General features: G+C 40.6%; 1 protein-coding gene across 6 annotated transcripts in view; it reads left to right on the top strand.

Annotated features, from left to right (window-relative positions):
• Nucleotides 1-27,127, top strand: part of LOC112116985 (peripheral plasma membrane protein CASK) — a 408,250-nt gene that overhangs the window by 326,214 nt on the left and 54,909 nt on the right. For all 6 annotated transcript variants that reach the window (XM_024214779.3, XM_024214778.3, XM_024214777.3 and 3 more), the window contains 4 exons: nt 12,015-12,092; nt 16,762-16,842; nt 25,687-25,875; nt 27,020-27,098. In XM_024214779.3, coding sequence (XP_024070547.1) covers nt 12,015-12,092; nt 16,762-16,842; nt 25,687-25,875; nt 27,020-27,098 — 427 coding nt within the window. The remainder of the gene's footprint in view (nt 1-12,014; nt 12,093-16,761; nt 16,843-25,686; nt 25,876-27,019; nt 27,099-27,127) is intronic.

The raw sequence follows: 27,127 nt of genomic DNA, 5'->3' as shown, positions 1-27,127 counted from the left end.
TTTGAACCAAGAATAAACGTAGGGAATACTTCCATCACCCTTACTCACATTGAGTAGTACATGCAGTAAAGTACTAAATGTAAAGAGTGGCAAAACCTCATCCCTTAGTGAATTGTGTGCTCATATGTGCGATAAGGACATCTACTGCCTGTGATCGGTATGCAGTTTTCAAATGGTCAAACCAGTATCTATTGCTAAATTAAAACAGATTTTTTTTTTCAAACCAATTAAAGGCAATATTCCTCAGTGGGGACTGTGCCTATATGAAATGTCAGTCTTCAGTCATTTTTGCTGTAGCCCTGTTTAAATAAACATGCAGTTAAGTTTTTAAAATAGCAAAATTGGCATTGGTATGTGTGGGGTGGGCAGGGGAGAATCATCTTTAGTAAACTCCAAAACAGCTGAAGGGGTTTTACTCAGCCTTTCAGAAAAAAGTGTCAGCCTTATTATTCTTCCGGAATCTTCTGGGTTTATATGATTTTTCTCTTGCAAAGGCCTTTGAATGAAGGAAATTGGGGAAGTGCACAATCAGATTTTGTTTCAGGAACATTAACAAAATCATGGACCAGATCATGCCCCAAGATCCACCCTCAAAAGGACCTGCCTGTGAATCTCCCCACTTTTGTGTGGAACAGAGGGGGAGGGGGTTTGCATGCCTTCATGGCACATTCTTCCCCTTCACTCTGCAGAGGCCTCTCCTTGTGGTCCGGGTCTATCCAGGGGAACAAGAGTGAGAGGAGTATGGGCAAAAATAGGATGATGCTGTGTATCTCCCCTCTCTGGTTGTATGGAAATTAGTTTAAAATAATAATAATAATAATACAACTACAATGTTTGTTTTTTTAATTTCCCTCAGTAATCAGGAATAAGGCTTTTGTTTATGGTCAGGTTCTCATGCACTATCAAAATAGTGCAGTTATTTATTCCATTTTTTTAAAACAAATGTCTCTATTCAAATTCTAATAGAAAATGTTTCCATGAAATTGTTTATTTGTGTTGAATTTTATGAAAGCCTGGTATGTTTTGTAAAGGACCTAGAACAATGAGGCCCCAACCTGTTTGGAGCCTTTAGGCCACCAACACAATACAAATGAGAAGTCATTTTTACAGAACCTAAATTTGGGGCTAAATTTGATCAGACAGTATCACTTTAACCACATTTTGCATACAGAATAGTTTGATTTATTTATGCCTTTGTATTCTCTTAGGATTTCTCAGAATTAAATGTTAATCCCAATTGGGATGTTCAGGATTTGTAGCATGCTCCAGGTATTAACAGGTACTCTGTACTTTGAAATTTACTGTGCCCTCTACTTACTTGAATGTAAACTTTAATATCTTACTCTGTTAGAGAACAGTACTATTCCTTTGCATTTGTGACTATGATCACTAAGTAACTGACATTAATATGACCCAGTGAAAGAGGGTTTGCTACTGCTTTAGCAGAATTTAACAGTTTTTAGTGCAATTTGTTTTATAGTCTTCTGTGATCCTGATTTTTATACAAGGACAAATACAAATAAGACGAAATAGATACTGTATATTTTTGTCTAAGTTTTAAAAATTGGGTAAATGGGACCGTCATCACAAGGAAAGGTAGCTCTGTTGCTGCCATAAAAGAGAACTACCTCAGGTTCAGTTGCATATTCATGACCACTTAGGTTGGCTAGAGTTGAGAGGTGGGGAGAGTTGATACTCTATTGCCAAGAGAAAAAGGAGTTCTTTGCAACTTCAAGATGTGTTTTATTGTCAGCATGTGGTATATAGAATAGGGGCAAGAAGATTGTATGTAGCAGGAATTGAGTAATGTGTATAAAATGAGTACACCATTCTGAATGAGTGGGATGTGTTTTGAAAGTGTATATATGTGTGTACATAGACATTTTTTTAAAAAATCTGAAACAGTTAATATAATCACATTTGATACAAACTTGGAAGAAAAACAGTTTTATAGTAGATGGGGGGGAATAGATACTCTTAAGGAAAACGTTTGTTAGTCAATAACACTGGTCTACAATTTTTGAGAAGTCGTCTGCTTCAGAGATAAAATGTGCTATTTATTATGTATTTTGATGTGCTGAATTCAAATATGACAATTAAAACAACTGATTGGCTACTGTTTCTAAGATATTTAAGTTTTTACATTTTATGTCTATGTATATTGTGTAGATAGTAGAGTTTTAATCATAAATTGTAAACCTAGGTCTTTTCATGTGTTTATGGTTCCTTTACAGGATAATATTCCACCTGTCCTGTTTATGTAACACTTTAAAAATCAGCAAAAGGGTTATATAAATAAAATTTATTATGAAACATAAGGCAAAAAACTATTATGTACATAGTTTAGTCCTATTCAGTGTCTACTCGGCGCTTCTTGGCTTGTCTCTTGTATTCATTAAATGGAGCATCGCTTGTCACTGTCCAGCAATAGTCTGCAAGCATTGATGGGCTCCATTTGCCCTGATAGCGTTTCTCCATTGTTGCAATGTCCTGGTGAAATCGCTCGCCGTGCTCGTCGCTCACTGCTCCGCAGTTCGGTGGAAAAAAATCTAGATGAGAGTGCAAAAAATGTATCTTTAGTGACATGTTCCAACCAAGGCTTTTGTATGCCTTGAGGAGGTTTTCCACCAACAACCTGTAGTTGTCTGCCTTGTTGTTTCCGAGAAAATTTATTGCCACTAACTGGAAGGCTTTCCATGCCGTCTTTTCCTTGCCACGCAGTGCATGGTCAAATGCATCATCTCGAAGAAGTTCACGAATCTGAGGACCAACAAAGACACCTTCCTTTATCTTAGCTTCACTTAACCTTGGAAATTTTCCACGGAGGTACTTGAAAGCTGCTTGTGTTTTGTCAATGGCCTTGACAAAGTTCTTCATCAGACCCAGCTTGATGTGTAAGGGTGGTAACAAAATCTTCCTTGATTCAACAAGTGGTGGATGCTGAACACTTTTCCACCCAGGCTTCAATGACTGTCGGAGTGGCCAATCTTTCTTGATGTAGTGGGAATCTCTTGCACGACTATCCCATTCGCAGAGAAAACAGCAGTACTTTGTGTATCCAGTCTGCAGACCAAGCAAGAGAGCAACAACCTTCAAATCGCCACAAAGCTGCCACTGATGTTGGTCATAGTTTATGCACCTCAAAAGTTGTTTCATGTTGTCATAGGTTTCCTTCATATGGACTGCATGACCAACTGGAATTGATGGCAAAACATTGCCATTATGCAGTAAAACAGCTTTAAGACTCGTCTTCGATGAATCAATGAACAGTCTCCACTCATCTGGATCGTGAACTATGTTGAGGGCTGCCATCACACCATCGATGTTGTTGCAGGCTACAAGATCACCTTCAATGAAGAAGAATGGGACAAGATCCTTTTGACGGTCACGGAACATGGAAACCCTAACATCACTTGCCAGGAGATTCCACTGCTGTAGTCTGGAGCCCAACAGCTCTGCCTTACTCTTGGGTAGTTCCAAATCCCTGACAAGGTCATTCAGTTCACCTTGTGTTATGAGGTGCGGTTCAGAGGAGGAGGATAGGAGAAAATGTGGGTCCTGTGACATTGATGGTTCAGGACCAGAAGTTTCATCCTCTTCCTCTTCCTCATCTGACTCAAGTGAGAATGATTCTGGTGCATCAGGAACCAGCAGTCCTTCTCCGTGGGGTAGTGGGCGTATAGCTGACGGAATGTTTGGATCATGCACAGTCCACTTTTTCTTCTTTGACACACCTTTCCCAACTGGAGGCACCATGCAGAAGTAACAATTGCTGGTATGATCTGTTGGCTCTCTCCAAATCATTGGCACTGCAAAAGGCATAGATTTCCTTTTCCTGTTCAACCACTGGCGAAGATTTGTTGCACAAGTGTTGCAGCATATGTGTGGGGCCCACCTCTTGTCCTGATCTCCAATTTTGCAGCCAAAAGAAAGGTGATAGGCTTTCTTAACCATAGTGGTTATACTGCGCTTTTGGGATGCAAAAGTCACTTCACCACAAACATAGCAGAAGTTATCTGCACTGTTCACACAAGTACGAGGCATCTCTGCTCACTTTGGCTAAACAGAAATGTGTCCCTTTGCAAAATCAAACACTGAAAAATAAGAGAGCACGACACTGTATGATTTCTAGAGCTGATATAGGGCAATTTGTTCAGCAGAGTGATGTAAGCGTTGTTATGATTGCATCATCCATGACTTCTAGGAATAACATGATGCAATTCATATCATGTATGACGCAATACCAGCTTCAGATGGCATCATTCATTGTTTTGCCTAAAAAGCAAGTACTGTCCAAACCCAGTCATAGATTTATTCATAGATCCAGTCAAAGATGTATTTTAGTCATTTCTGGTTTAAATTGAGATCTCTTCCCTTTATAACTCACTTATCCTCCGCCATTCCCAAGTCAAGGGTTGTATATACTGACCCAATAGCATATCTTGAAAACTAGAGCCAGTCAACAATTTTAAGCATCATTTTCGTTCTCAGTGACCCAGAATTAGTAAAGTTTGACTACATTTATTTCAGAAGCATTTTGGCTGTAGAGCAGTGTAATTGATAATTATCTAAATCAGAAACTTAACAGGGAAGAATCGAAGCTAGAGAGAGTTTGTTAAAGTGAACATTGCCAAAAAGGTGCTTCAACAAACGGAGAAGTCGTCCATGAGGCATGCAGTAATCTAGAAATGAGTGCCTGACCAGCCTTCTTTAAATAACATTAGGTTTTAAGTCTTGAACATGTTTTTAAAAGCCTGATGCTGAAATGTTGTATGCAATTAGGTCTTGAAGGGTTCAGAATGCACAGGTTTTGTTAAATATCATCCCTAGAGCTAGGCAAAATTAGTGAAACGTAGTATAAAAACTCCCTGGCAGATTCCAAAACAAAAGGTTCCAGTGATAGAAAGCACACTGGAAGGGCACCCGTAACTCCTCTTTTGTTGGGAGTTCAGACCTGATTAGCACACCTCAAACATGGGTGGCACTGGCTGAAGAAGGGGGCATGATCAGGCAGCTAAGAATGCACTGGTTCAGTGCATTCCCTGGGGAGCCTCCAGTGGTGATATTTCTATGGAGCCCCCGGCACAGTTTGAACCATTGCAGAACCTCCAAGAGAAGGTGATGGAGCAAACACCTGCCTTCCCCTGTGGATAAATCCCCTGTAGCACAGCTGCAAACAGTCTTTTCTGTGCCAGTGTGAATAAATCAAGAAGTAGTTTATTAATGTTCATCTATAAGGTGTGTCACAAAAGTAGTCTACAGAGATTTTCTTGTACCGTTTGCAAATTATAAAACTGTTCATGTGAGGGTAATTTCTTTATATTTAAATCAAGGAAACAATATCTTTGTTCATGACCATTAGCCCACATACCTTTGAAGGCAGATTATTGGACCATACATTTCTAAAGCATAAGGTGGTTGTAAGTGGCCACTGCTTCAGAAGCCAATGTTTCTGTGAAGAGCTAGTTAGAGAACATCCACAATTGAAGTGGATGCTGGAACACACTGATTCACAGTAAACATATTTACAAAGTATCATTAGAAGTTAATCTGCATTGTAATACTCCGTGCTCACCATTACTGAAATATTATTGCACGTTAACTTTTAATGATACTTCAGCAAATACTTCCTAAACTTGTGAGGGCTAGATAATAATGGACTGTAAAGCAGAAGCTACTGCAATGCATTACTCTGATTAACTCTTCATAAAAGGGGTAGCTAGTCTACTCATTTCCTTACGCAGTAGTGGGAAGCTTCTTGGAAAATATCTTCAGATATGGATGGGGCACGACTTTAATGCTCTCTGACTCAGGCTCCTGCTGCTTTACTGCATACTGTACACCCTGCTGTCTCTTGCAGACTCATGTTCTTATCTGGTTGAAAGCTTCTCACCCATTTCTGTGGCCAGTATGGAATAGTTATTGTTGATGGGGCTTAATGTGTTTTTCTGACCACACGTAATTTCATAAATGCAACAAATTTCTGCCCAAATCTAGCAGTCTGGCTATTAGAGTTGAAAGTCAGAGATCTGAAACAAATAAAGGATTTGATTCTACCCTCCAAATATCTGAGTGTGCATTGCCACGTGAAAACTTAGAGACCACTTTCAGAACCAGTCTGTTACTTTTTTTTCATGTCCTAAAAATAACAGCTGAAAGTAGAAGTGTGTACATGTATATGCTTGTTTGTGTGTGTAATATAATATGTAAAAGGGAAGAACATATGTAAAAAAAATAAATAAATAAGGTATTTAAAAATTAAGGAATAAAAATAACTAGCAATGATGCTTACATTTTGATTAAACTATTATAGTTTTAATTTTCAAAAATAATAGTAATAAACCTGCAACAATGAAATGCAATAAAGCATATCTAAATGTCTGTGTACATCCATAGTGAAGGCAGTAGGCTATCTGCACCATTGCACACTGCATACCATGGAATGTATCACCGCACCAGCCCATATTGGCCAGGCTGTCGTGGTCATGGTAGGGGTAGGCCAGAGCAGGAGCCATGAAATCGTTGTACCAACTGATCTACTTGATCCAACAGCACATGCAAATATCCTGAAGGTGCTGCAGAGCTTGTTCCAGACAATAAAGTGGATGGAATATTAGTTGCTGTGGCTTTGTTGCAGCCTGTCACCCTAGCCATGGTTTTGGTGTGAATTTGAGAAATCTCACATGCTCTTGTACTCCACCCTTATAACATCTCATTGCTCACGCTTTATGTAGGTGGAGTGGATTTCATCCCCAACAGATTAGTAATTAAAAAGCAGAAAAAGGAAGCAGGCGCCTTCTTCTGTTTGGGTTATTGTGAAACAAAATAGCATCCTTTCCCAATGCTGCTTCATTTCATATTTTTAAAGATGTATATCATTTTGTACTCTTATTTTAGCGGTCGCTTTATTATCAAATCTTTTAGTGCAGCTAAAACAAGAACACATCCGCTACTAATCTCTTGAATAAATATCTAATCATTATTTTAATCTTTTTTGGAGATAAATTTAAAATCTATAAGGAAGGGCAGCTGAAGTTAGGTGATGGGTGGGTGTTTGTCTTACACTGTTAAATATAAATTATGTTATGCATATGTTCATATATATTTAAATAAAACTGAAAAACAGCCAGGTCTTATCAAGTTGTTTTACCCTCAAAATGTAAATATACACAGTTGTGCAAATCTTTATAACTTTGTAACTAAGAACATAGACTCGAAGGGACTTCCTGGGTCACTGAATCCAGTCCCCTGCTATCACAGGCAACCAGGTCATATGATCTCTTATAAACTTACCAAGCTCCATCTTAAAACCAGTTAAGTTTCTTGCCCACACTACTCCTAGTGGACCTCACTCCTCTAATGGTTAGAAACTTAGACTTCTAATTTCTAATCTAGATTTACTCCTGGCCAGTTTATACCCATTTGTTCTTGTTTCAACATTGTCCTTTAGCTTAAAAAGCTCTTCTCCTTCCCTGAAGTTTGCCCCCATGATGTGTTTATAGAAAGCAGTCATAACTGCTCTCGGCTTTCATTTTGCTAGGCTAAACAAACCAATCTCTTTCACTTTCCTCTCATAAGCTAGGCCCTCCATTCTCTTGATCATCTTAGTAGCCCTTCTGTTCCTCTGTTCCAAATTTGAATTCATCTTTCTTGAACATGGGTGACCAGAATCAGACACAGTAATCCAGGAATGGTCTTACCGGTGTCTTGGACAATGGCATTAATACTTCCCTATCTCTAGTGGAAATACCTGATACATCCTAGGACTACATTTGTCTTTTTTGCAGTTATACCACATTGGTGGTTCATACTCACTCACCCTGTGATCAACTAATACACAAGGTTTTTCTCCTCTGCTGTTGTTTCCAACTAAAGAGCCCCCCATCTTACAGCAGAAATTCTTGTTATTAATCCCTAAACGCATGACCTTGCACTTTGTACTATTAAATTTCATCCCATTTCTATTTCTCTAGTCCCCAAGGTCATCCAGTTCTTCCTGTAAGATATTCTGATCCTCCTCCAAATTGACAATGTTTCCTAACTTTGTGTCATCAGCAAATTTAATTAGCACACTCTTTTTGTGTCAGAGTCACTATTGAAAATATTAAATAAGATCAGTCCCAAAACCAGTCCCTGAGGAACTCCACTAGTAACCTCCTTCCAGCCCAATGGTTCCCCTTTCAGCACTACTCATTGTCCTCTCCCTTTTGGCCAGTTCCTTACCCACCTTACAATTCTTGTACTAATCCCCATATTCTCCATCGTAACTAATAATTAAGGCTATGTTTTAGTCATGAGTATTTTTAGTAAAAGTCAAGGACAAGTCACTGGCAGTAAGCAAAAATTCTCTGTGACCTGTCCATGACTTTCACTATATACCCCTAACTAAAACTTGGGGGGAGTCATAGGGTGGCGGTGCTGGGGGCATGGCCCGGGACCCTGTTTGGTGCTGGGGGGAGGAAAGGGCGTGTTGCTGGTGCTGGGGGGGGGGTTGGTGGGGCTCGCAGGCTCCCTACCAGGCTCCGTGTGTCCCCGCAGTTCCAGACAGGGAGGCTCCTGCTGTTCCTGCCACAAGCACAGGCTCCATAGGCGCAGCTCCAATTGGCTGGGAACCACAGCCAATGGGAGCTGCAGGAGCGGGGCCTGCGGGTGCAGGCAGTGTGTGGAGCCCCCTGCCCCCTTTTCCATCTATGCCAGTGGGAGCTGGGGAGTCTCCTCCCTGAGGTAAGTGCTCACCCCCTGCCCCTATCCCTGAGCCCCCTTCCACACATCCAAACCAGCTCAGGCAGCCCCTGAGCCAGCACCGGCTGCTGCAGAAGTCACGGAAAATCACGGAATCCGTGACCTCCTTGACAGACTTGCAGTCTTACTAATAATTTCCCATGTAGCACTGTATCAAATGCTTTATTGAAGTCCAGATGTATTCGGTCTACAACATTTCCCTTGTCTAGAGAATTATTTACATTATCAAAGAAAGATTGATCAAGTTAGTCTGGCAAAGAGAATATTCGCAGCTTTCCAGTGGAGCGCACAGCACTTGGTTCTAGACCTGGAAAACCCTCCGATAATAGAATTTTAAGTCATGACATTTTTATTCATAAAAAAGCTATATTAGGTTTTAAAACCTCTAAAAATTGCATACCTTTTTTCTCTGACTCACACTTGAGAAGCAAAGGGGAAAAGTATGGGCAAAATAGCATCCAGACATTTTTTTAACACCCTAAAAACCTTTCTCAAATGCATTTTCTGTAAAGTATGTGACAGGCATAGAATTACACAAACTATGATAAAAGAATGTTATCTAGACTGCAAAGACTAGAGGCATGTCTATACTACAAACTTAAGTCGACATCAGTTAAGTTGACATCCAGCCGCCGTAGTAACTAAGTCAGTAGTGCCTGTCCACACCAGTGCACTGTGACCAGCTATACCACAGTGCAACTCGCCGCAGGGGGTTTTGACAAGACCTTGCAATGCCTCCCAGGGGGGACTGGGAACATGGCTTCAATGTCCCATGATGCAGTTTTCTCCCTGGCTCCCCGATTTCAACTGGAACCCATAATATTTTGCGCCTTTTTTTCGAAAGGCTGGCATAGCCACACACATGCCATATCCCAAGAAGCATGGCCCGCGCTCTGCTGTGCACTATTGTGAGCATTACAAATATCACATGCCTTATCCTGCAGTATTTCCAGAGCTAGGAGGGGAACTGCTGCATGGAACATGGCAATGTACTTCAAGCAGCCCTGCTGGAAACCATAGAACAAAACAATTCCCAGTTGCCGTTGGCAGTTGCGCAGCAGCTGAATGCAGTGGAGTGCCATTTCTGGTCCTGGGAACCAAGCAGTGACTGATGGGATCGCATTGTTATCCAGTTATGGGACGACGATCAGTGGCTGCAGAACTTTTGTATGTGCAAGGCCACTTGCCAGAAACTGTGTGCGGAGCTCTCCCCAGCCCTGCACTAAAAGGAGACCTGCTTTGATACTGGAAAAGCGAGTGGTGAACACTGTGTAGAAGCTTGCAATGCCAGATTGCTACTGATCAGTGGGGGAATCAATGTGGAGTTGGTCAATCCACTGTAGGGCCTGTTGTGATCCAAGTAGTGATCCAAGCAGGGCCATTAATTGCCTTTTGTTCAGAAGGGTAGTGACTCTGAGCAATGTGCAGGAGATACTGGATGGTTTGGCCGTAATGGGGTTCCCTAACTGCGGTGGGGCGATAGATGGCACGCATATCCCTAGCTTGGCACCAGACCACCTTGCGAAAGAGTACATAAACAGAAAGGGATACTTTTCAATGGTGCTGCAAGCACTGGTGGATCACCGGAGTGTTTTACCAACATCAAGGTGGGATGCTCCGGGAAGGGGCATGCACACGCATCTTTAAGAACACACGTCTGTTCAGAAAGCAGGAAGCAGGGACTTTCTTTCTGGAACACAAAATAACCGTTGGTGACATGCCAACAGTGATCCTGGAAGACCCTGACTACCCCTTACTCCCATGGCTCATGGAGCCGGACACCAGACACCTGGACAGCAGCAAGGGTCGCTCAACAATGGGCTCCAACAAGTGCAGAATGGTGGTTGAATGGGCCTTTGGCCATTTAAAGAGTCGCTGGCACAATTTGCTCATTAGACCTCATTGAAAGTAATATCCCCATGGTTATAGCTGCTTGCTGTGTGCTCAGTAATATCTGTGAGGCAAAGTTTCCACAGGAGCGAGGCAGGGAGGCAAATAGGCTGTCTGCTAATTTTGAGCAGCCAGATACCAGGGCCATAAGATTAGCTGTGCAGGAGGTGCTGGGGGGGAGGGAGAGGAGTGGGAACAGGGCACACTTGGGGGAGGGGGTGGAACTGGGCAGGAAGAGAGGTGGTGGGGGTGGAGCAGGGGTGGGAAGAGGTGGGGTGGAGTGAGGGCTTGGGGCGGAGCAGTGGTTGAGCACCCCCTGGGGCAAGAAGGAAGCCAGCGCCTGTGCCTAATACCACGACTTCATGTATTTTGTAGGTTTGTAAATGTAGAGTACTTTCCTATATTTATAAGAAGGCACCTTTCGTTAAAAATCTATTTAAAATATGCTGGATCATTTCTGTTTACAAAGTCACATTCTATACTAGTAATCTGATGGAGCTGGGGATTATTCAGAAAAGATCTCTGTACTGTGTTTAAAGCAAATACGACATACTGAATGCTTCAGGTTGAAGGAATTAAATATATGGCTTATTCATTTCTGAAATATATGATTATTCCCTTAAACCAGGCACACTTTGGGAGGGCTGAACGTAGGTAGTCAGCTCTTTCTTGTCTTTGTATTTTTTTTATTTAGGTTTTTCAAAAATATTTTCTAAAATAGATGAGAAGTGAAGGTCTTTGATTTCATATTTAAACATGCTGATATTGATACTGTTGATAGAAAATCCTGGTAAAGAGAGGATAATCCTTTGTTTGAACATTCCTTCCTGGAAGGAGTAATTTTGCACTTTTCCCAAGACTTGCCTTTCTGTAGCAATTAATTTGAAAAGCTTTTCTGTCTTAAGGTGCATTCTCTCATGCTATGAACTTTAGTTAAAATTTGTATAATATTTGGAGTACTTGGCATTTGATTTGTTGGGAAAAGTGAGAATTCTGGATTAATTTAAAATATTTAACAGAATGTATGATTTATCATGAGTTATAGTGCCACTTATTCAAAGTTCACAGAAATATTTGCACAAGTGTTGTTGTGGTTCCCAGAGTCTCCTATTGAAAATGCATGGGAAGCACAGAAAATCCCACAACCTCTCTAAACTTTCCCATGATATCCTGTACATTTTGAATGGATGGCACTGTGTTCAGAAAAAATTTTTTTTTTTTAAATAGTTTGTTTGCTAAACTTGTACATAAAACACTGTGAGGCTTGTAGTTTAACACAGATATTTTAACCATGTTATTCTATATAGGCTGTTGGATTCAGTTATGTTGAACACTAACAAAGTAGCACACGATTACAGTATTCTATTTCCTTTTGATTTCAGCTTTATGATAAAATTAACACAAAATCTTCACCACAAATCAGGAATCCTCCAAGTGATGCTGTACAGAGAGCCAAAGAGGTAAGTGGTTTTGAAATGCATTTGAGACTTTCAGACTTTTATTTTGTTTGTTTAATGTGAAATTATTTCATCATAGATACAGTGCCGATGCTCTAGTCTGGCTCCTAAATTTGCCTGACTGTGAAAATGTTTTTACCCTTGGTTATATGGCATGCTTTGTAAATGTATCATTTCCCAGACTATAAGGAATGTTTTCATTATGAAGCCTCATCATATAACCTCTGACTTGTCAGTAGGGATATAAAAAAGAGGAGCTTTGTCCTTGGACAAGTGTGTTCATTTGCATATATTTTATATTCAGTGGGTTTGAATACAGCAAAAGTTTGAAGCTTGTATAATTTCTCAAATAACACTTTTCTTTAGAAATGTCTATTAATCTAATCCAGATTTGCTTGCTATTTATTGTATCTGCAACAAAAGTTAGTTTAATGCCAAAAAGCGGGGAGGAGGGAAATCAGATGCAGAGCAGTAGGACATATGACTCAAAAAGTCACACTGACATTTCCCTGGAAGGTTTCTCTTCTGTTTCCCTAACTACTTTTTATTGAAACATGTCTTTGTGCCAGACTGGCAGACTTTAACAGCCCAGGTATACCTTCTGAGCAACCCTCACAATTTTACCCGGTGAGACATTTTATGTCTTTGTCCATCCAAATCTATCCCTTCTCCCACTTCCCCACATCAGTCTTATATACCTTCCATCAAATTGCTCTTATCCAGCCACACTCATGCTTCTCTGGAGTATGGAGTAGATTGGGGGCTGCTGGTTCCTGGCCCCAAGAAGTATCAGTGGCACAGCAGAGTCTGGAAGGTTAACTGCTCCTAGAGCCTCTACAGGTCAGGAGCCTCTCAGAGGAGCCTGTGCTTGCAGCTACAGGCAGAGAAAAGGAGGTAGAGGGCCCACAAAGAGGCACCCCTACCAACTCTGTAGAGAGCATTACTCAGCTTCCCTACAGCAGTGAAGAAGTGGTGAGCTGTGTAGGGGGAGCTGGCCATACAGTACAATGCAAGCAAAGGGGTTCTCCCTGTGTTAGAGGGAGCAGACAGGTCCACTGACAAATGCCTATGAGCCCTGCAGCACATTTTATACCTGAATGCCTTTGTGACCAGGGTGGGGGCCACACTGAGGTTGCTCAATTAGGGAAAACTGCAAAGAATGGGGAAGACAATCACCAAAACTGGTGGATGTTCCAATACTTAGATTTACCAAGCCAGCACTAAACAGCTTCTACAATGCCTTACTGGTTACAGAGAAGCCAAAACACAGTTCCCTTAAAAGCAATCCAGCCTTTGAGCTTCCTCCCAGACAGCCGAGTCAAATGTGAAAGTTCTACCAATCCCAAAGGATCGGACACATTATCTCCCAGGGTAATAAATATTTCAGATCTTACCCAAATACACACTTACATCGAATTCTTATTAACTAAAAAAAAATGAGAGAGTGAGTATTGGTTAAAAGATCATTATACATACAGACATGAGTACAGTTCTGAGATCAGTTTCATAGTAGAGATGGTGAGCTTTGGAGTTGCAAAGAGATCTTAGAATTAGTCCATAGTTTCAGTCCAATGTTTCATATCCAGGGCGATCCAGATGGGACTGGAGATCTCAGTCTTACGACTCAAACTTCCCCCGAAATAAAGCTCATGCAGATCCAAGATGAAAGGATCAGGTCCCAAGAGTCCTTTATACAGTTTTCTGCTAGGTTATGATAGCCTCTTCACAGCAGGTGTTCCTTGGGTGAAGAATAGCAGCTTTGAAGTAGAACTACCTGGTCTCTATGCATACCCAAGTAACTAGTTGCATTCATCAGCATAAGGTAATTATCCATTAAGCAGTTTATAAACAATTAACCACAAACCTTAAAGTGAAATATAGACAATGACCTTATCACACCTACGTTTCATCTAAATGTTAATATTTCCTTTTGACCTCTGAATCAATAGCTATAATAATACACAGGAACTGTCTATTTACATAGTTAACATCTAACAAGATATAAGTAAACACATACAATTAGTATTACCTCCAATTCTCTAACAATACAGGATTGCATTTCAAAACTCTAGTCTATTTAACATAACTAGGTTAACTATTTCTAAGGAATAGTCCTAATTACCATTTATATACTTCTCTAATATGTCTTTAAAGGTTGAATCTGCAAGCTGTTTAACCCTTTCTGGCCATGTCTCACAGCTTTCAAATACCTTTAGTGATCCTAATTTGGGTTCTCAGTATTTCCCTACAAAACCAATACAGCTTGGCGAAAATGTCCCTACACAACCAATACATGAGGGCAATAAAGTATGCTCTGCAAAAATCAGACTGGGTTGGGAAATTACTAGTAGTTGCTAAAAGGTATATGTGTGAAGAAATACTTCCTTTCGTTTGTTTTAGACTTGCTACTTATTAATTTCATTTGATAACCCTTAGTTCATGTGTTATGAGAAGGAGGAAATAACACTTCCTTATTTATTTTCTCCACACCAGTCATGATTTTATAAATCTCTATCATATCCCCCCTTAGTCATCTCTTTTCCAAGCTGAAAAGTCCCAGTCTTATTAATCTTTCCTAATATGGAAGCTATTCCATACCCCTAATCGTTTTTGTTGTCCTTTTCTGTATCTTGTCCAATTCTAGTATATTGGTTTTTTGAGATGGGGCGACCATATCTGCATACAGTATTCAAGATGTGAGCGTACCATGGATTTATATACAGGCAATACGATATTTTCTGTCTTATTGTCTATCCTTTTCCTAATGATTCCAAACATTGCAGACACATTAAAGTTGAGGCTGAAAGTTTAGCCCAAAATTAATGTTTTAAATAGATGATTACCACAAGATGAAGGCTTCTATGCAATATAAAATATATCACATGAAAACAATCTAGTATTCCTTTCCCAGCTGATGTTATGTTTTACCAAGTTTGATCTTATATACCTTAAAAACAAGCAAATTATCCCTTACCAGGCACTAAAAGAACCTTTGCAGGCACCAAATTAATCATTTTGCAGTTTACTTAGAAAAAAGAATGGGAAGCTTGTCAGTATCTGAATTCCTTTAATTTTGTTAATTCCAGGATGGTGCACACGTCTATTTTTAGCACAGAAAAATAAACATACTCAGAAAGTTAAGGCAGCAACTCCAGTGTGGAAATAAGACTCAAATGTGCATTTCAGAAACTTCTAGAGCATATGGAATCTATTCTCCTTTTAAATCCTGTGTGGTTTATACATGTAACTACAACCTACCAGAGCCGGCCTTATGGATAGGCGACATGGGTGATCACCCAAGGTGCTGTGGTCGGGGCTGCTGTCCAAGTGCCACAAGCTGGCGAGCCTGGTCTAAGTGCGGGAGAGCCAGGGGACTGGAGCCCCTGGCCAGCCAGGCCAGGAGGGTGGACAGGCCCGCCTGGAGCTGCCAGCCTGGTGGGGAGGTGCAGGCAGCGGGGCTTGCCCCTGCAGATCCAGCAGGCCAGCCCTTGTGTCCCCCCTTCCCGCAGGCTCTCCTCCTGTTAGACAGTTGTGGGGGCATGGTCAGGGGAGCCCCCGGGCTCAGAAACTCCTCCCTGTGCAGCCCGGCTGGGCTCTGGGGCCAGGAGCTGGTCCTTGCACCATGCACCCCACACTGCTGGTCTCAAACTCAAAGAAAGGATGCCAAAATACAAGTTCGCCCAGGGCGCCATTTTCCCTACGGACAGCCCTGCAACCTACAATCCACCAGTAAGTGAGACTAGATATAAAAATGTGCAAATACTCAGAATAATTTATTCAGCCCACAATAAGTATAGTGACTCATGCCCATGTGACAAAATTGAGTTGTGTATCTTGCACGTTCAACCATGAGAGCTAAAATGCAGCTTTAGCAGAATGCTGGAGTTTAAAAATGCATCCTGTTTACCCTTCTGTGGAAAGATGAGAGAGTGTGATTTGAGGAGGAGATCCTATCCTCAGTGGTGGGAGGGAGTGTTTGTGCCAACACATTGCTCTGCAGAATTTCCTACCAATTAATCTCTGGCACCGCTGCCAGAAGCAGAGTGCTCTGTTTCCGCCATCCAAACAGCTGACTGTTGAGAATAAAATTGAAAATATCAGACTGTAAGGGACTGAGTTAAAATACATTTCCTTTTTTGCCCCAGTCATGAGATGAAATGCTCTTTTCTTTTTATAGAATCGTGAGTTTTGTGGTGGTATAACAGATGGACCATCTACGGTTCATATTTTTTAACCATTTAATTTGCAGAAACAGTGTTTTAATCTGGATAATTCAAGATTTTATACATGTTTTTAATTCTATTTTAATGTTTCTTAGCCCCTATTCAGGCATGGAAGCAGAGGTTGATAAGAGCGACTTATATAGTTGCTGGTTAACACTTTACTTCTGCAGTTGCAATAATGACCTTTTAAAGAATATTTTCAGTTTGAGAAGAGAGAGACTGCTTTCTTTAAATCTGTTCTTTCATTAGCAAAGAGAGACATCAATATGTAATATTTTATTCTTTTTGAAAAAAGTTCCCATTCTCAAAGACCCTTTACTGTCATAACCCATTGATCGTGTTGGTGCTACAGGGATTATGACCAACCAGAGTAAAGTATGCTTTTTACAGTTTTGTGAAAGAATAGAGAGCAGTTAGCTTTACTGACATTTGTGCTGTTTGTTTTGCAGGTATTGGAAGAAATTTCATGTTACCCAGAGAACAATGATGCAAAAGAGCTAAAACGTATTTTAACACAACCTCATTTCATGGTAAGCAAATACTACTTTGTCTGTTCTTAAAAACATTCCTCATGGAACATGAGCCAAGAATGTACTATCTAAAGCCTATAAGCAACAAAACAAAAGTATAGTTAACTGCACACAAATATATATTTAATCAGCATTTCTAATGTGCTAAGCTAGCACAGCAGCTGATATTGTTATGGGGCTAATGCATAGTGCTTGCTACACTGAGGGACCATTGTTTGTTTGCTGCTTGTCATGAGGAGAATTGCAGTTTGCAGACAGGGCTATTTTGCAGGTTTGAGCTCATCAGATAAGAGTGTTATTCCTTAAAATGTTTGTTTTTTAAAAGAAAATAATAAGAGAAACTAGTAAGAAAAATCTAAAGAGACTGACAATAAAGATAACTCAAATCTAACAGACATCAGTAGCACTGAGTGAACACAGTCACAAAGCAATGGAACTGTCCATTACGAAATCTTACAAAAATAGGGTAGAATGGAATCCTTTTTTAAACAAAATCAGTTCATGTTGTTAGCAGTGACATTCTTTGGCTCAATAGCCTGTTAAAACTATTTCACCCAGCCTAGTAGCTCTGTGGTTTGTCCTTCATACTACCATGTGAGTAATCTAAGTTAGATTCCCAGTTCCGGGGACTTGTTTTGGGAGCTGAGAGGGATGTAAAATGGAGAAAGGAACCTGTGGATCCCAGGAAGACATGGTGAGGATCCTCCTTTCTTCCAAACCTGTGTTGGGCAAAAGTGTTTATTCGCTTTTAGAATGTTTCCTATATTTAAATCTAGATTGAGGTGAGTCAGATGGGTGGTACAGTTCAATGAATTTGGAATTTTGTACCTAAGATAAACTATCTGGTATATTTCACACACTTTTATTTTGGGGGCAGTGATGGCCTTATGTTCAGGGGTCTGAGCACCCAAAACTCTCACTGAAATCACTGTGTGAGTCTCTAACCCAAAGAATGAATGTAAGGCGTTACCAAGATTTTGCCCAGCTGAGGGCTGAATTGGCAATTTGCACACACACAAAAATTAAAAAAAAAAAAAAAAAACCACAAAGCCAACCAGCAAACAGCACCAGATTTTCATAAAATAAAGCAAGTTGCAACCATCTTAATTTAATAGGCAGATGAAGCCTGCAGAGGCTTCAGGTTCCAGCCTGTAGCATTCCAGCTGGATTCTTTGAAGATCAGAGTAGTTCTGTACCTCAGCTGCTTGGTGTGCCATTTGCCTGATGGCCATACCCACTCTGATAATCATAGCAGAACCAGCTCTGCTTTAGTAGACAGTTGTCTACAATAGAAAAAATGAGACATTATGACTGCCAAGCTTATTGTGGGAAGGGAATGAAGCAGTAAAAATAAGAAATGGTACTGACTATTGCCCAACTTTTCTATTAAGTGGCTTATCCTGATTCAACTTTTTTTCCCCCATGTAATACGTATCTTGGATTTATTGCAAAGACATCAGAAGTAAAAGCAGACAGAAGTCAATAATGTATGTGATTAGATGGCAGTTTGGAAGGCTAGCTGATCTGCTTTTATGTGCACACCGTTTTCAAAGTAATCCCCAAATAATAATAATCTATTAAAGATTTTCATATTGAGTCAAATGACAGGCAGAGTGTTATGCATCAGAAAACTACTTTTATATAAAAAATAATTAAGCTAAAGTGCTCATAGACATTTTTTAAGACCAGCTGTCAGAAAACTCTTGCAACAATTCTTTTTTAAATGTTTTTGATGCGGAATAAAAGACTGATTTCCCTTTTAAAGTGTTTAAATTATATTGATGGAGGGTTATTTCTAAGCAAAAAGAAGCTGTAAAAAATCTTCATTGCAAAAATGAAATACTTACTCTTTATTTGTGAAAAATGTGAATCCTTCTCCCGCAGTTTAGGACATCAAGATAGATGAGCTAAACCCCTAGGCACCTCATCTGTGTCCCAGTGGACATAAGTCAGTAGACCTCACAGGGGACTGAGCAGAAATTATGTTTAAACTAGATGTAATTCATTAATCTGTAATTTTAGTCTCTGCCTTTTGGTTTTAATTTATAGATAATTCTCTATACTCTGAGAATTTTAAAGAGTTACTGTAAACAAATATGGTATACTCTCTGACTAATGATATTAAAACACATTATCAAAGACAACTTGTTAATCCTAAAAAATGCAATCCAGTGAATCATTTTGGGGCTACTGACCTTATAAATGAAATCATTTGACATATAATTGGCACTCTGCCATGCTTCGCTGACGCTTGAAAACCACATTAGGTAATGGTGGAGTGAGAGAACAAAATATTTGAAAACATATTAATTATTAACACTGTATGCGAGCAATGTAAGTAGAAATAACAGTACAAAGTGTTATACCGTCAACCTATTTTCAGTATGCCGTTAGAAAGCTTAGTAAAATAAAATATATTCTAGTTGCTATATCATTGCAGTCTAATGCACTGAGAGTCAGGACATATGGTATAGTCAGTAGGATCACATGTCTTAAGCTAGTGTGTATGTAGGTTGTAAGGTTTAGGCTTGTAAGCTTCATTATCTGAGGAATGTGATACCAGAATCAATAATTTTTAACAGAGGCCAAAAATTAAGATAGCAAAGGTAGGTCAAAACAGCATAGATGGTGTTGAACATGAGTGCCCCTGGTTATACCAAATATTTTTCTAACTTCTGGCAATCAGTCATGCAGTAAAGTTTTTTAACTTAATGCTCAATAAGGCCCAATCCTGAAAAGACTTATGTTCATGCTTTACTATTAACACTGAGCATTCTGTGTGGGTCATTCATTTTAAAGAATCTTTTATTTCAACCAAGAGCCACTGCAGCAGAGTGAAAGTCCCAAGGCAGAAGTTGCTGCACTTCAGAACATCACTTTCTCTTTGTTTTTCTAAGAGAGCACAATCATTTCATGTACCTAATACAGAGGCATCGGCTGTAGATGGCTACTGTATCCAACTTTTGTCAAAAGTTAACCAAAAAAAATGTCTAAAACTCATTAAAGTACATTTCCACATTCATTGCCAAGGGACTCTTGTGAGTCTGCTCAAAAATAATTTATTTGAAATGACTCTCCAGCAGGACAAACACTTGCTAATCTCTGAAATGGTTCCTAAACTAATAACTTCCTAGAATGCTTACATTTATCTGGTTGTATTTTTTACAGGGGCTATATATGCATTAGTGTGTTTTTAAGTATGGTACATTATTACTTGCGGGAGGTTCAGGCTCAAAGTTAGCCTTTCATATTTCTCATTCTGGGAGTTTTTAAAATGTTTGTTTAACCGTTGCCTGCCCAATGATTACAAATGAGATAATTCAGCTGCTACTGCGTGGTTGGAGTCTGTTTGAATTTTCTTAAAATATGGATATAAATTTTAAAAAATATAACCAGATAAATGTTGGTTTTAAATGTATGCTTTCTAGGAAGTGATTAGTTTAGGAACCATTTCAGGGATTAGCAAGTGTTTGTCCTGCTGGAGAGTCATTTCAAAGAGATTATTTTCTTTGTACCGCTATAACAGTAAATGTGAACAGCGGTGATATCTGCAAACTGGACTGTTCTTTTGCATCTATTCATGTGGCAACATTTGAAATGTTTTCCCACACAGGGGGATTTTGCATTTTATATATTTAGGTATTTATAGTGCATCCATCACCATGTATCTTCCTTCATTGTTCCTTGCAGTGAATGATACAGAAATGTAGTGGGAAACAGCATTTATAACTTCTGCCACAATACTTAGAATTCTTTCAGGACCCATATGGTCCACAAAGGGAAAAGAACCAGGAAAACACGACCATACTGTAACAACAAACCATAACAGAGGAAATTGTGTAGTTTAAAGGGAAACTATGCTTTAGATTAAATATTTCGGTGAAATTCAGTTTAGTGCAATAGAGAAATAGGTGTTCTCACAATTGTATTATCTATGTGTGTTTATGGAGGCACAGATGTAAATCATCAAATATAGTAACAAACCTTGCAAGTATTTATCATCATTTATTTTGCCTACACGCAAGTGTTGTATTAATCCAGTCATTAAAAGCTAATTGTTCAAATCAAATACAATTATGTTATGATGTTTTGGTTTAATGTTGCTTTAGAAAACAGAAATATATCACTTGGAATCTTGTTAAGAAAAGGCATTGTTAGGGGCAGGGCATATAATGGACACAATCAGATGACTCTACTTGCTGATTTGCCTGAACAAATATTTCACCCTTAGATCAGAGGATAGAAAGCAATCTTTTACTAATTGGGTTCAGGAAACCATAGCAGACTATTCTGTTAAAGATAGGGTTACCATATTTCCACAATCAAAAAAGAGGACACTGGGGGGGGTAAGCCCTGCCCTATCCTCGCCCCCGCCCCGCCTCACCCCCATCCACTCCCTCCCACTTCCCACCCCCGACTGCCCCCCTCAGAACCCCAACCCCCCCCTGCTTCTTGTCCCCTGACTGCCCCCTGCTGAGAACCCCCCACCCTAACTGCCCCCCCCAGGACTCTACCTGTTCCCTGACTGCCCCGACCCTTATCCACTCGCATGGGTGGCAGGGTTGTAGAAATTTTGGTGGTGCCCAGAACCCCCCCCCACACACACACACACACACACACACACCTGCCTAAGGCTCTGGGAGGGGGGAGGAGGTCTGGGGTGCACGTCCTGGGCTGGGGATTAGGGTGCAGGAGGGGTGCAGGTTCTGGGATAGAGTTTGGGTGCAGGCTCCGGGCTGGGGCAGGGGGTGGGTGTGCAGGAGGGGGTGAGGGGTGCAGGCTCTGGGATGGAGTTTGGGGGTGGGAGGCGGTGCAAAGGGAGGGGGTGCAGGCTTTGGGAGGGAGTTTGAGGGCAGGAAGGGGTGTGTGGGAAGGGGGGAGGGGGTTTGGGAAGGAGTTTGGGGATAGGAGGGGATGCAGGGGTGAGGGCTGTGGGTCTGAGGATGGGGGTTCATGATGCAGGAGGGGGGCTCAGGGATGGAGCAGAGGATTAGGGTGCGGGGGGATGAGGGCTGGGGCTGAGGGGCTTGGGGCGTTGGAGAGGCTCAGGGCTAGGGTGGAAGGGCAGGGGAAGGGCAGCCTGTCTTCCCATTAGTGGATGGGGGATGCTAGGACCCAGGGGCAGCAGACAGCAGTTGCTGCTGGCTCTGGCAGTACAAGCAGGCAAGGGAGAGGCAGGCGGGGGGGACTCACGGGGGGGGGACGTGCGGAGGGGGGGTGGCAGGTGGAGGCCAGGGACCCATCCAACACTCCCCCGCTCCCTGACTGCCCCCCCCCCGGACTCCCCTTACCATTCTGGCTCCACGTGTTTGCAAAACACGCCGCCCGGTGGGTCGGTTTGTGTGTTACACAGGGCTGCAGACAGAGGGAGGGGGGAGCAGGGGAGGGCTCTGGCTGCTGGAGGCCAATGGGAGTGGGTCAGTCGGCCCAGCCGCCCAATCAGCAGCCGCACTCTGCATGGAAGGGAGGGAGGGAGGCGAGGGAGAAAAAAACCCCGGACATGTTAACCTTGTTACCAATTCCTCCGGGACGGCTATTTAGAGACGCAAAAGCCGGACATGTCCGGGGAAATACGGACGGATGGTAACCCTAGTTAAAGATCATCTATGCACAAAGTCAAGAACACACCCAAAAACACACACTCTAGAAAGACAGACAAAACAAATGCCAACTTGCACATAAGATATGTTTTTGTCTTCTACTCAGGGCTGCTTGTGACACACAGTGAAATGGACAGTTTTCAGGAATTTGTGGGGATAAAAATGAAAAAGAGAATCTGGTCTTGTCAGTTACCAAATTAAGCTAAATTGATACGTCACATACAAGGCAGCTTAAGAGTGACTACACCCCTCTTTGCACCAGTTTAACTAAATCAATTTAAAAACCAATTTTAGTTAAATTGATTCAGCTTCTGTGTGTAGTCAAGATCTCTGTAAATCTAGATAAAATGAACAGTCACGTAAGGTATGGAGCATTGACGAAATATCTGTAAGTATGAGCCCATTGTTGGAGTTTAAAAAGTTAATAACAGAAACAGATGCCATTAAATATTTAATTAAAAATAGTGTTTGGACTGGCAGTAGGTTTGAAATGTTAGAAAAATCTGAGAATTAGGATCTTCCTGTTTTGAGTATCTTGAGTGATAGGAGCTGTTGTCAGTAGCTACCGGTGTGGTGCTCTGCTCTTGTTCGATGATGATAACAGTCGGTTGCGTGTGTGTTCCCTCTGTGTGCTGCCCCAGTTCTGCGCAGATAGCTGGCACAGCAGACCCCGAGAGAACCCCCAGTGACCACAGACTCTAGTAAGGTACAAAGGAACCCGAGCCAGGTTTATTGTCAAACGAAGCACAGTAATAGTTTCCCGTAGACTCTACAAGACATACTACAAATTTGTGCCCCCTGGCAATGACCGGCTAAGTCAGTGGCGGGACTTTCCACTGCCCCCTAGGCCAGACAGAGATGCACACTCCGGGACCTACTTTTATACAGTTACAGAACAGATTACTCATCCCTACTGATGTATTGAGGTACAGCCTCTTGGCTCATTAGGGTGTTGATCATGTTGTTTCAGACAAACAGATCTATCCATCATGCTGTCCTTTTGACCCTGTCTTTAAGATACACCTGCCTGTTCCTTGTTATGTCTATGGAGTGTCCTTGTATAGGGCTGTCCAGGTGCCATCTTGGCACAAGTTCCTCTTATTAGCGCTTATGTGTGAATGCACCTGCTTCTAACAACCCTCTTCTCGCCAACTTCTGTGAGCGGGGCCTGCCTCTGGCTCACAGCCCAGCTTTTGCTTACCAGTGCCTGGAAGTACTTTGGTTCAGGCTTTGGGCCTCAGACTGGGCCTCTGACACAAGAGTTTATATTTCAGGGCCTCATCTTACTACAGAAGCTACATGCCCCTATCTCTTGAGATACTCTAAACAGGACAGCATCAGCTCCATAGAAAGCCAAATTCCCCAAATTAGTTTTAAAATTAAGGAAGGTGCCTTAAAAGTTTATCAATCCTCTTTTATAGTATATAGTGCATGTTAAAGGTGTGTGGCCTTTCAGGAAAAGTGCAGAATTTTGTAGGTAGCCATAAAATCCCATCCATTGTCTTGGCGTCACTCCTGAGAGACAAGTTTTGCATGGATGCTCTTGAAAATTCATTTTCAATTTCTAAAACTTATTTAAACACAGAATATTCAAATGAACTTCTGTAATCGAAAACTAAACAGCCACAGGGACTTATTCATCTGTCAAAATGAATCAGACATGCTAAACTCAAGCTGTTGTGATTCATAGGTCTTTCAACATGCAAGTCATGGGTCTCTACATTTTTAAGTGGTAGCACTACATGCTTAACTACAGAGTAGTGTGGCCAGTCTGATGCAGAGTTCTATAGAGTACCAGACACTGTAAGGAGCAGGCTTGCTGATTTCAGCCCTGTGGGAAAGTAATCCTTCTCTCCAATCTTCGACAGCCTTTGGGATGCTATAGGAGCAGCATTGATTGGTTCAGTTGTAAATCCTGTCCAGGTTTTTGACAGAAGGCTGTTTATAATACAAGTACTTAAAGAATGGTAAGGTCAAAAAAGCAAACGTGAAATAGAGGGACTCTTCAAGGCCCTTGAGAGATCCCCACGGGAGAAAAGAGGGAGAAGAGGGATGTCATGCAGTGTAAAAACCTGATACTGAATGTTCTTCAAGTACTTGAGAAATTTTTAGATTTTATCTAGATTATATCTCCTGGTAACGTATTACACTTTTCACAGTTAGATATTCTAACTGTCTTTGATGCTGCATCTATAAGTAACTAGAAGGGTAATTGATATGCTTATCAAGTACATTTTGATAAGTTTAGTCAACTATATGTGATACTGTACAATACATCAGGAAATGTAGAGAAAAACTGATGAATTAGTACTTGAAGAGCTTATGGTCTCAGGCTGTGATTTTATCAGATGTCACAAACTAAACGGGATTGTGCTGCACCAGTTCTCTATGGGAGATGAATAAAAAAACATGGTGCTTATTAAAGTAGTTATGTTGGCAATTGAGTAAGGCCATGTGTCCTGCCCTCTGAGTCAATATAGAACTAGTTCCTCAGCATAGTGTTAGAGGACACTGTGCCAGATGTTGGAGGGGTTGTCCTCAGAATGTATGTAAAATAGAGATGGAGAAAACTTGGAGTCATCATGGGGTTTTTTTCCTCAAGAGAAAGGGTGCTAAACTCAAGGGTCTTGGCCAAATTCTATCTTGAAGTATTATTCTAAATACCTTGCAGTTTTGTCTTGCAGTTTCAAATGAATATATTGGTCATATTCGCTTTCTATCCTAATGGTCTTGTAGTGTTACTGTTTGTAGTCAAGGGTTGCCTATTTCCATCCCAAAACTCACTTTCATTTCAGTGTTGGAAGAAGTGATACCTGTACATGTGTGTGGCTAAGCTTTTCAGACCTGTGTGCCTAAAGCAAGGTACCCACACATGGATTTAGAAGCCCAAATAAAAGTAGGCTGATTTCAAAATTTGCTAAACACCTGCACTTCCCACCGATTTTGGTGAGACTTTTGGGTGCTGAGGACTTCTGAAAATCTAGTCATTTACCTTTAGGTAGATGAGTGAAGAACCTAATTTAAGCACCCAAATTTACACACACATACTTTATGTACACATATACTTTCATTTATAAAATGAATATTGTGTTTAGGAATCCTTGGAGGTAAAAGGCCTTATATAAATGTAAGAAAGTAATATGGGCATGCTCTAGCTTCTGGGGGAAATATTAAACCTTCTGTCAAGAATGAGAAAAGGCACCAGAGATTATGGAAATCTGACTACTTCTGTAACCTCCTGTAGGCCTTACTTCAAACTCATGATGTAGTGGCACATGAAGTTTACAGTGACGAAGCTTTGAGAGTTACGCCTCCTCCCACCTCTCCATACTTAAACGGAGATTCTCCAGAGAGCGCCAACGGTGACATGGATATGGAGAATGTAACACGAGTCCGACTGGTACAGTTCCAGAAGAACACAGATGAACCAATGGTATGTAGGCAACAGTACTGTTCTCTTAACTCTGTAAAGAGGAAGAGGTGACAAACTATCTTAGTAGTTTCAAACCACAGCGTTTATACACAAAAGTTGTACTGTTTTAACTGTATGAGTATAGTTGAAGGGTGGTACAACCAACATTATGTGGACACAGTAAAACCAGTTTAAAAGTGCTTATACCAGTATAGCTTATTCCCATATGGAAAGGGAAATAAGCTGTACTGGTATAGTTACATAAACGTTAGAGGCTGTACTGGTATATGTATTCTGATAAAAGCAAATCACACCTCTAACTGAAATAGTTATACCAGCACAAAAACTGTGTAGACCTGGCCTTAAAATGTAAAATAGTACTGGATAGTTTGCAGTTTAATAAATTACTTTATTTTAATAAACTAATGGTTCTTATGGATTGTTTGTACAGCAGCTACAGTCTTGAAGAACTCTAAAAACATGATAAAAAGAAACCATGTTAGTGGAGTTGCACAGTTTGACACTCCCAATTACATAAGTCCAAGAACAGATGCCCTGTTAAGATTTCATAAGGAGGAATGTATTTTGAATACACTTCTCCAAAACGCTGTTATACAGTATAAATTTTTTATTGATTAGTATAGATAGACTATAAAATATGTAAAATTATTTTATGCTATAGCCTGCATACTAAATGACTGTGTCTTCATCTTATAAAGAATCATTGTCTTTACTGGTAGCTAAAAATGCATCTGTGTGTTAACCAAATTTTATCAGTTTTTTAAAATGGGAAATTAGTTCAAATAGTAAATGGAAAGACCTGTAAAAAGAATATATACATCTCTGGAAAACAAATGATATACTTTGATTTTTGATGGGGTTTGAAAAATAGCAAAAGAGGAAACCGTGTGTGTGTTTCCATAATAAGTTTTATGGTGGTTATTTGATCTCATAAGAGCAACAGTGTATAAATTCATAAACTAAAGGTGAAATTCCAGCCTCTTTGAAGTCAATGGCAAAACTCCCATTGATTTCAATAGGGCCAGGATTTCCCTGTAAAAGATAGCTTCATCTCAAGCTTGCAGCAGAAGTGACCATTCTTAGTAGTTGAAGAAGCAGGTTTCTGAATATTTTTTCTTAATGATCTAACAATTTCTTTTACTAGGGAATCACTTTAAAAATGAATGAGCTGAACCATTGCATTGTTGCAAGAATTATGCATGGAGGAATGATTCACAGGCAAGGTAATCTTAGGACATAAATGATTTTATTC

The sequence above is a fragment of the Terrapene carolina genome, unplaced genomic scaffold (assembly GCF_002925995.2).
Source record: "Terrapene carolina triunguis isolate 2854851 unplaced genomic scaffold, T_m_triunguis-2.0 Scaffold24, whole genome shotgun sequence".
NCBI lineage: Eukaryota > Metazoa > Chordata > Testudines > Emydidae > Terrapene > Terrapene triunguis.
This window is presented reverse-complemented; position numbering and strand designations above follow the sequence as displayed.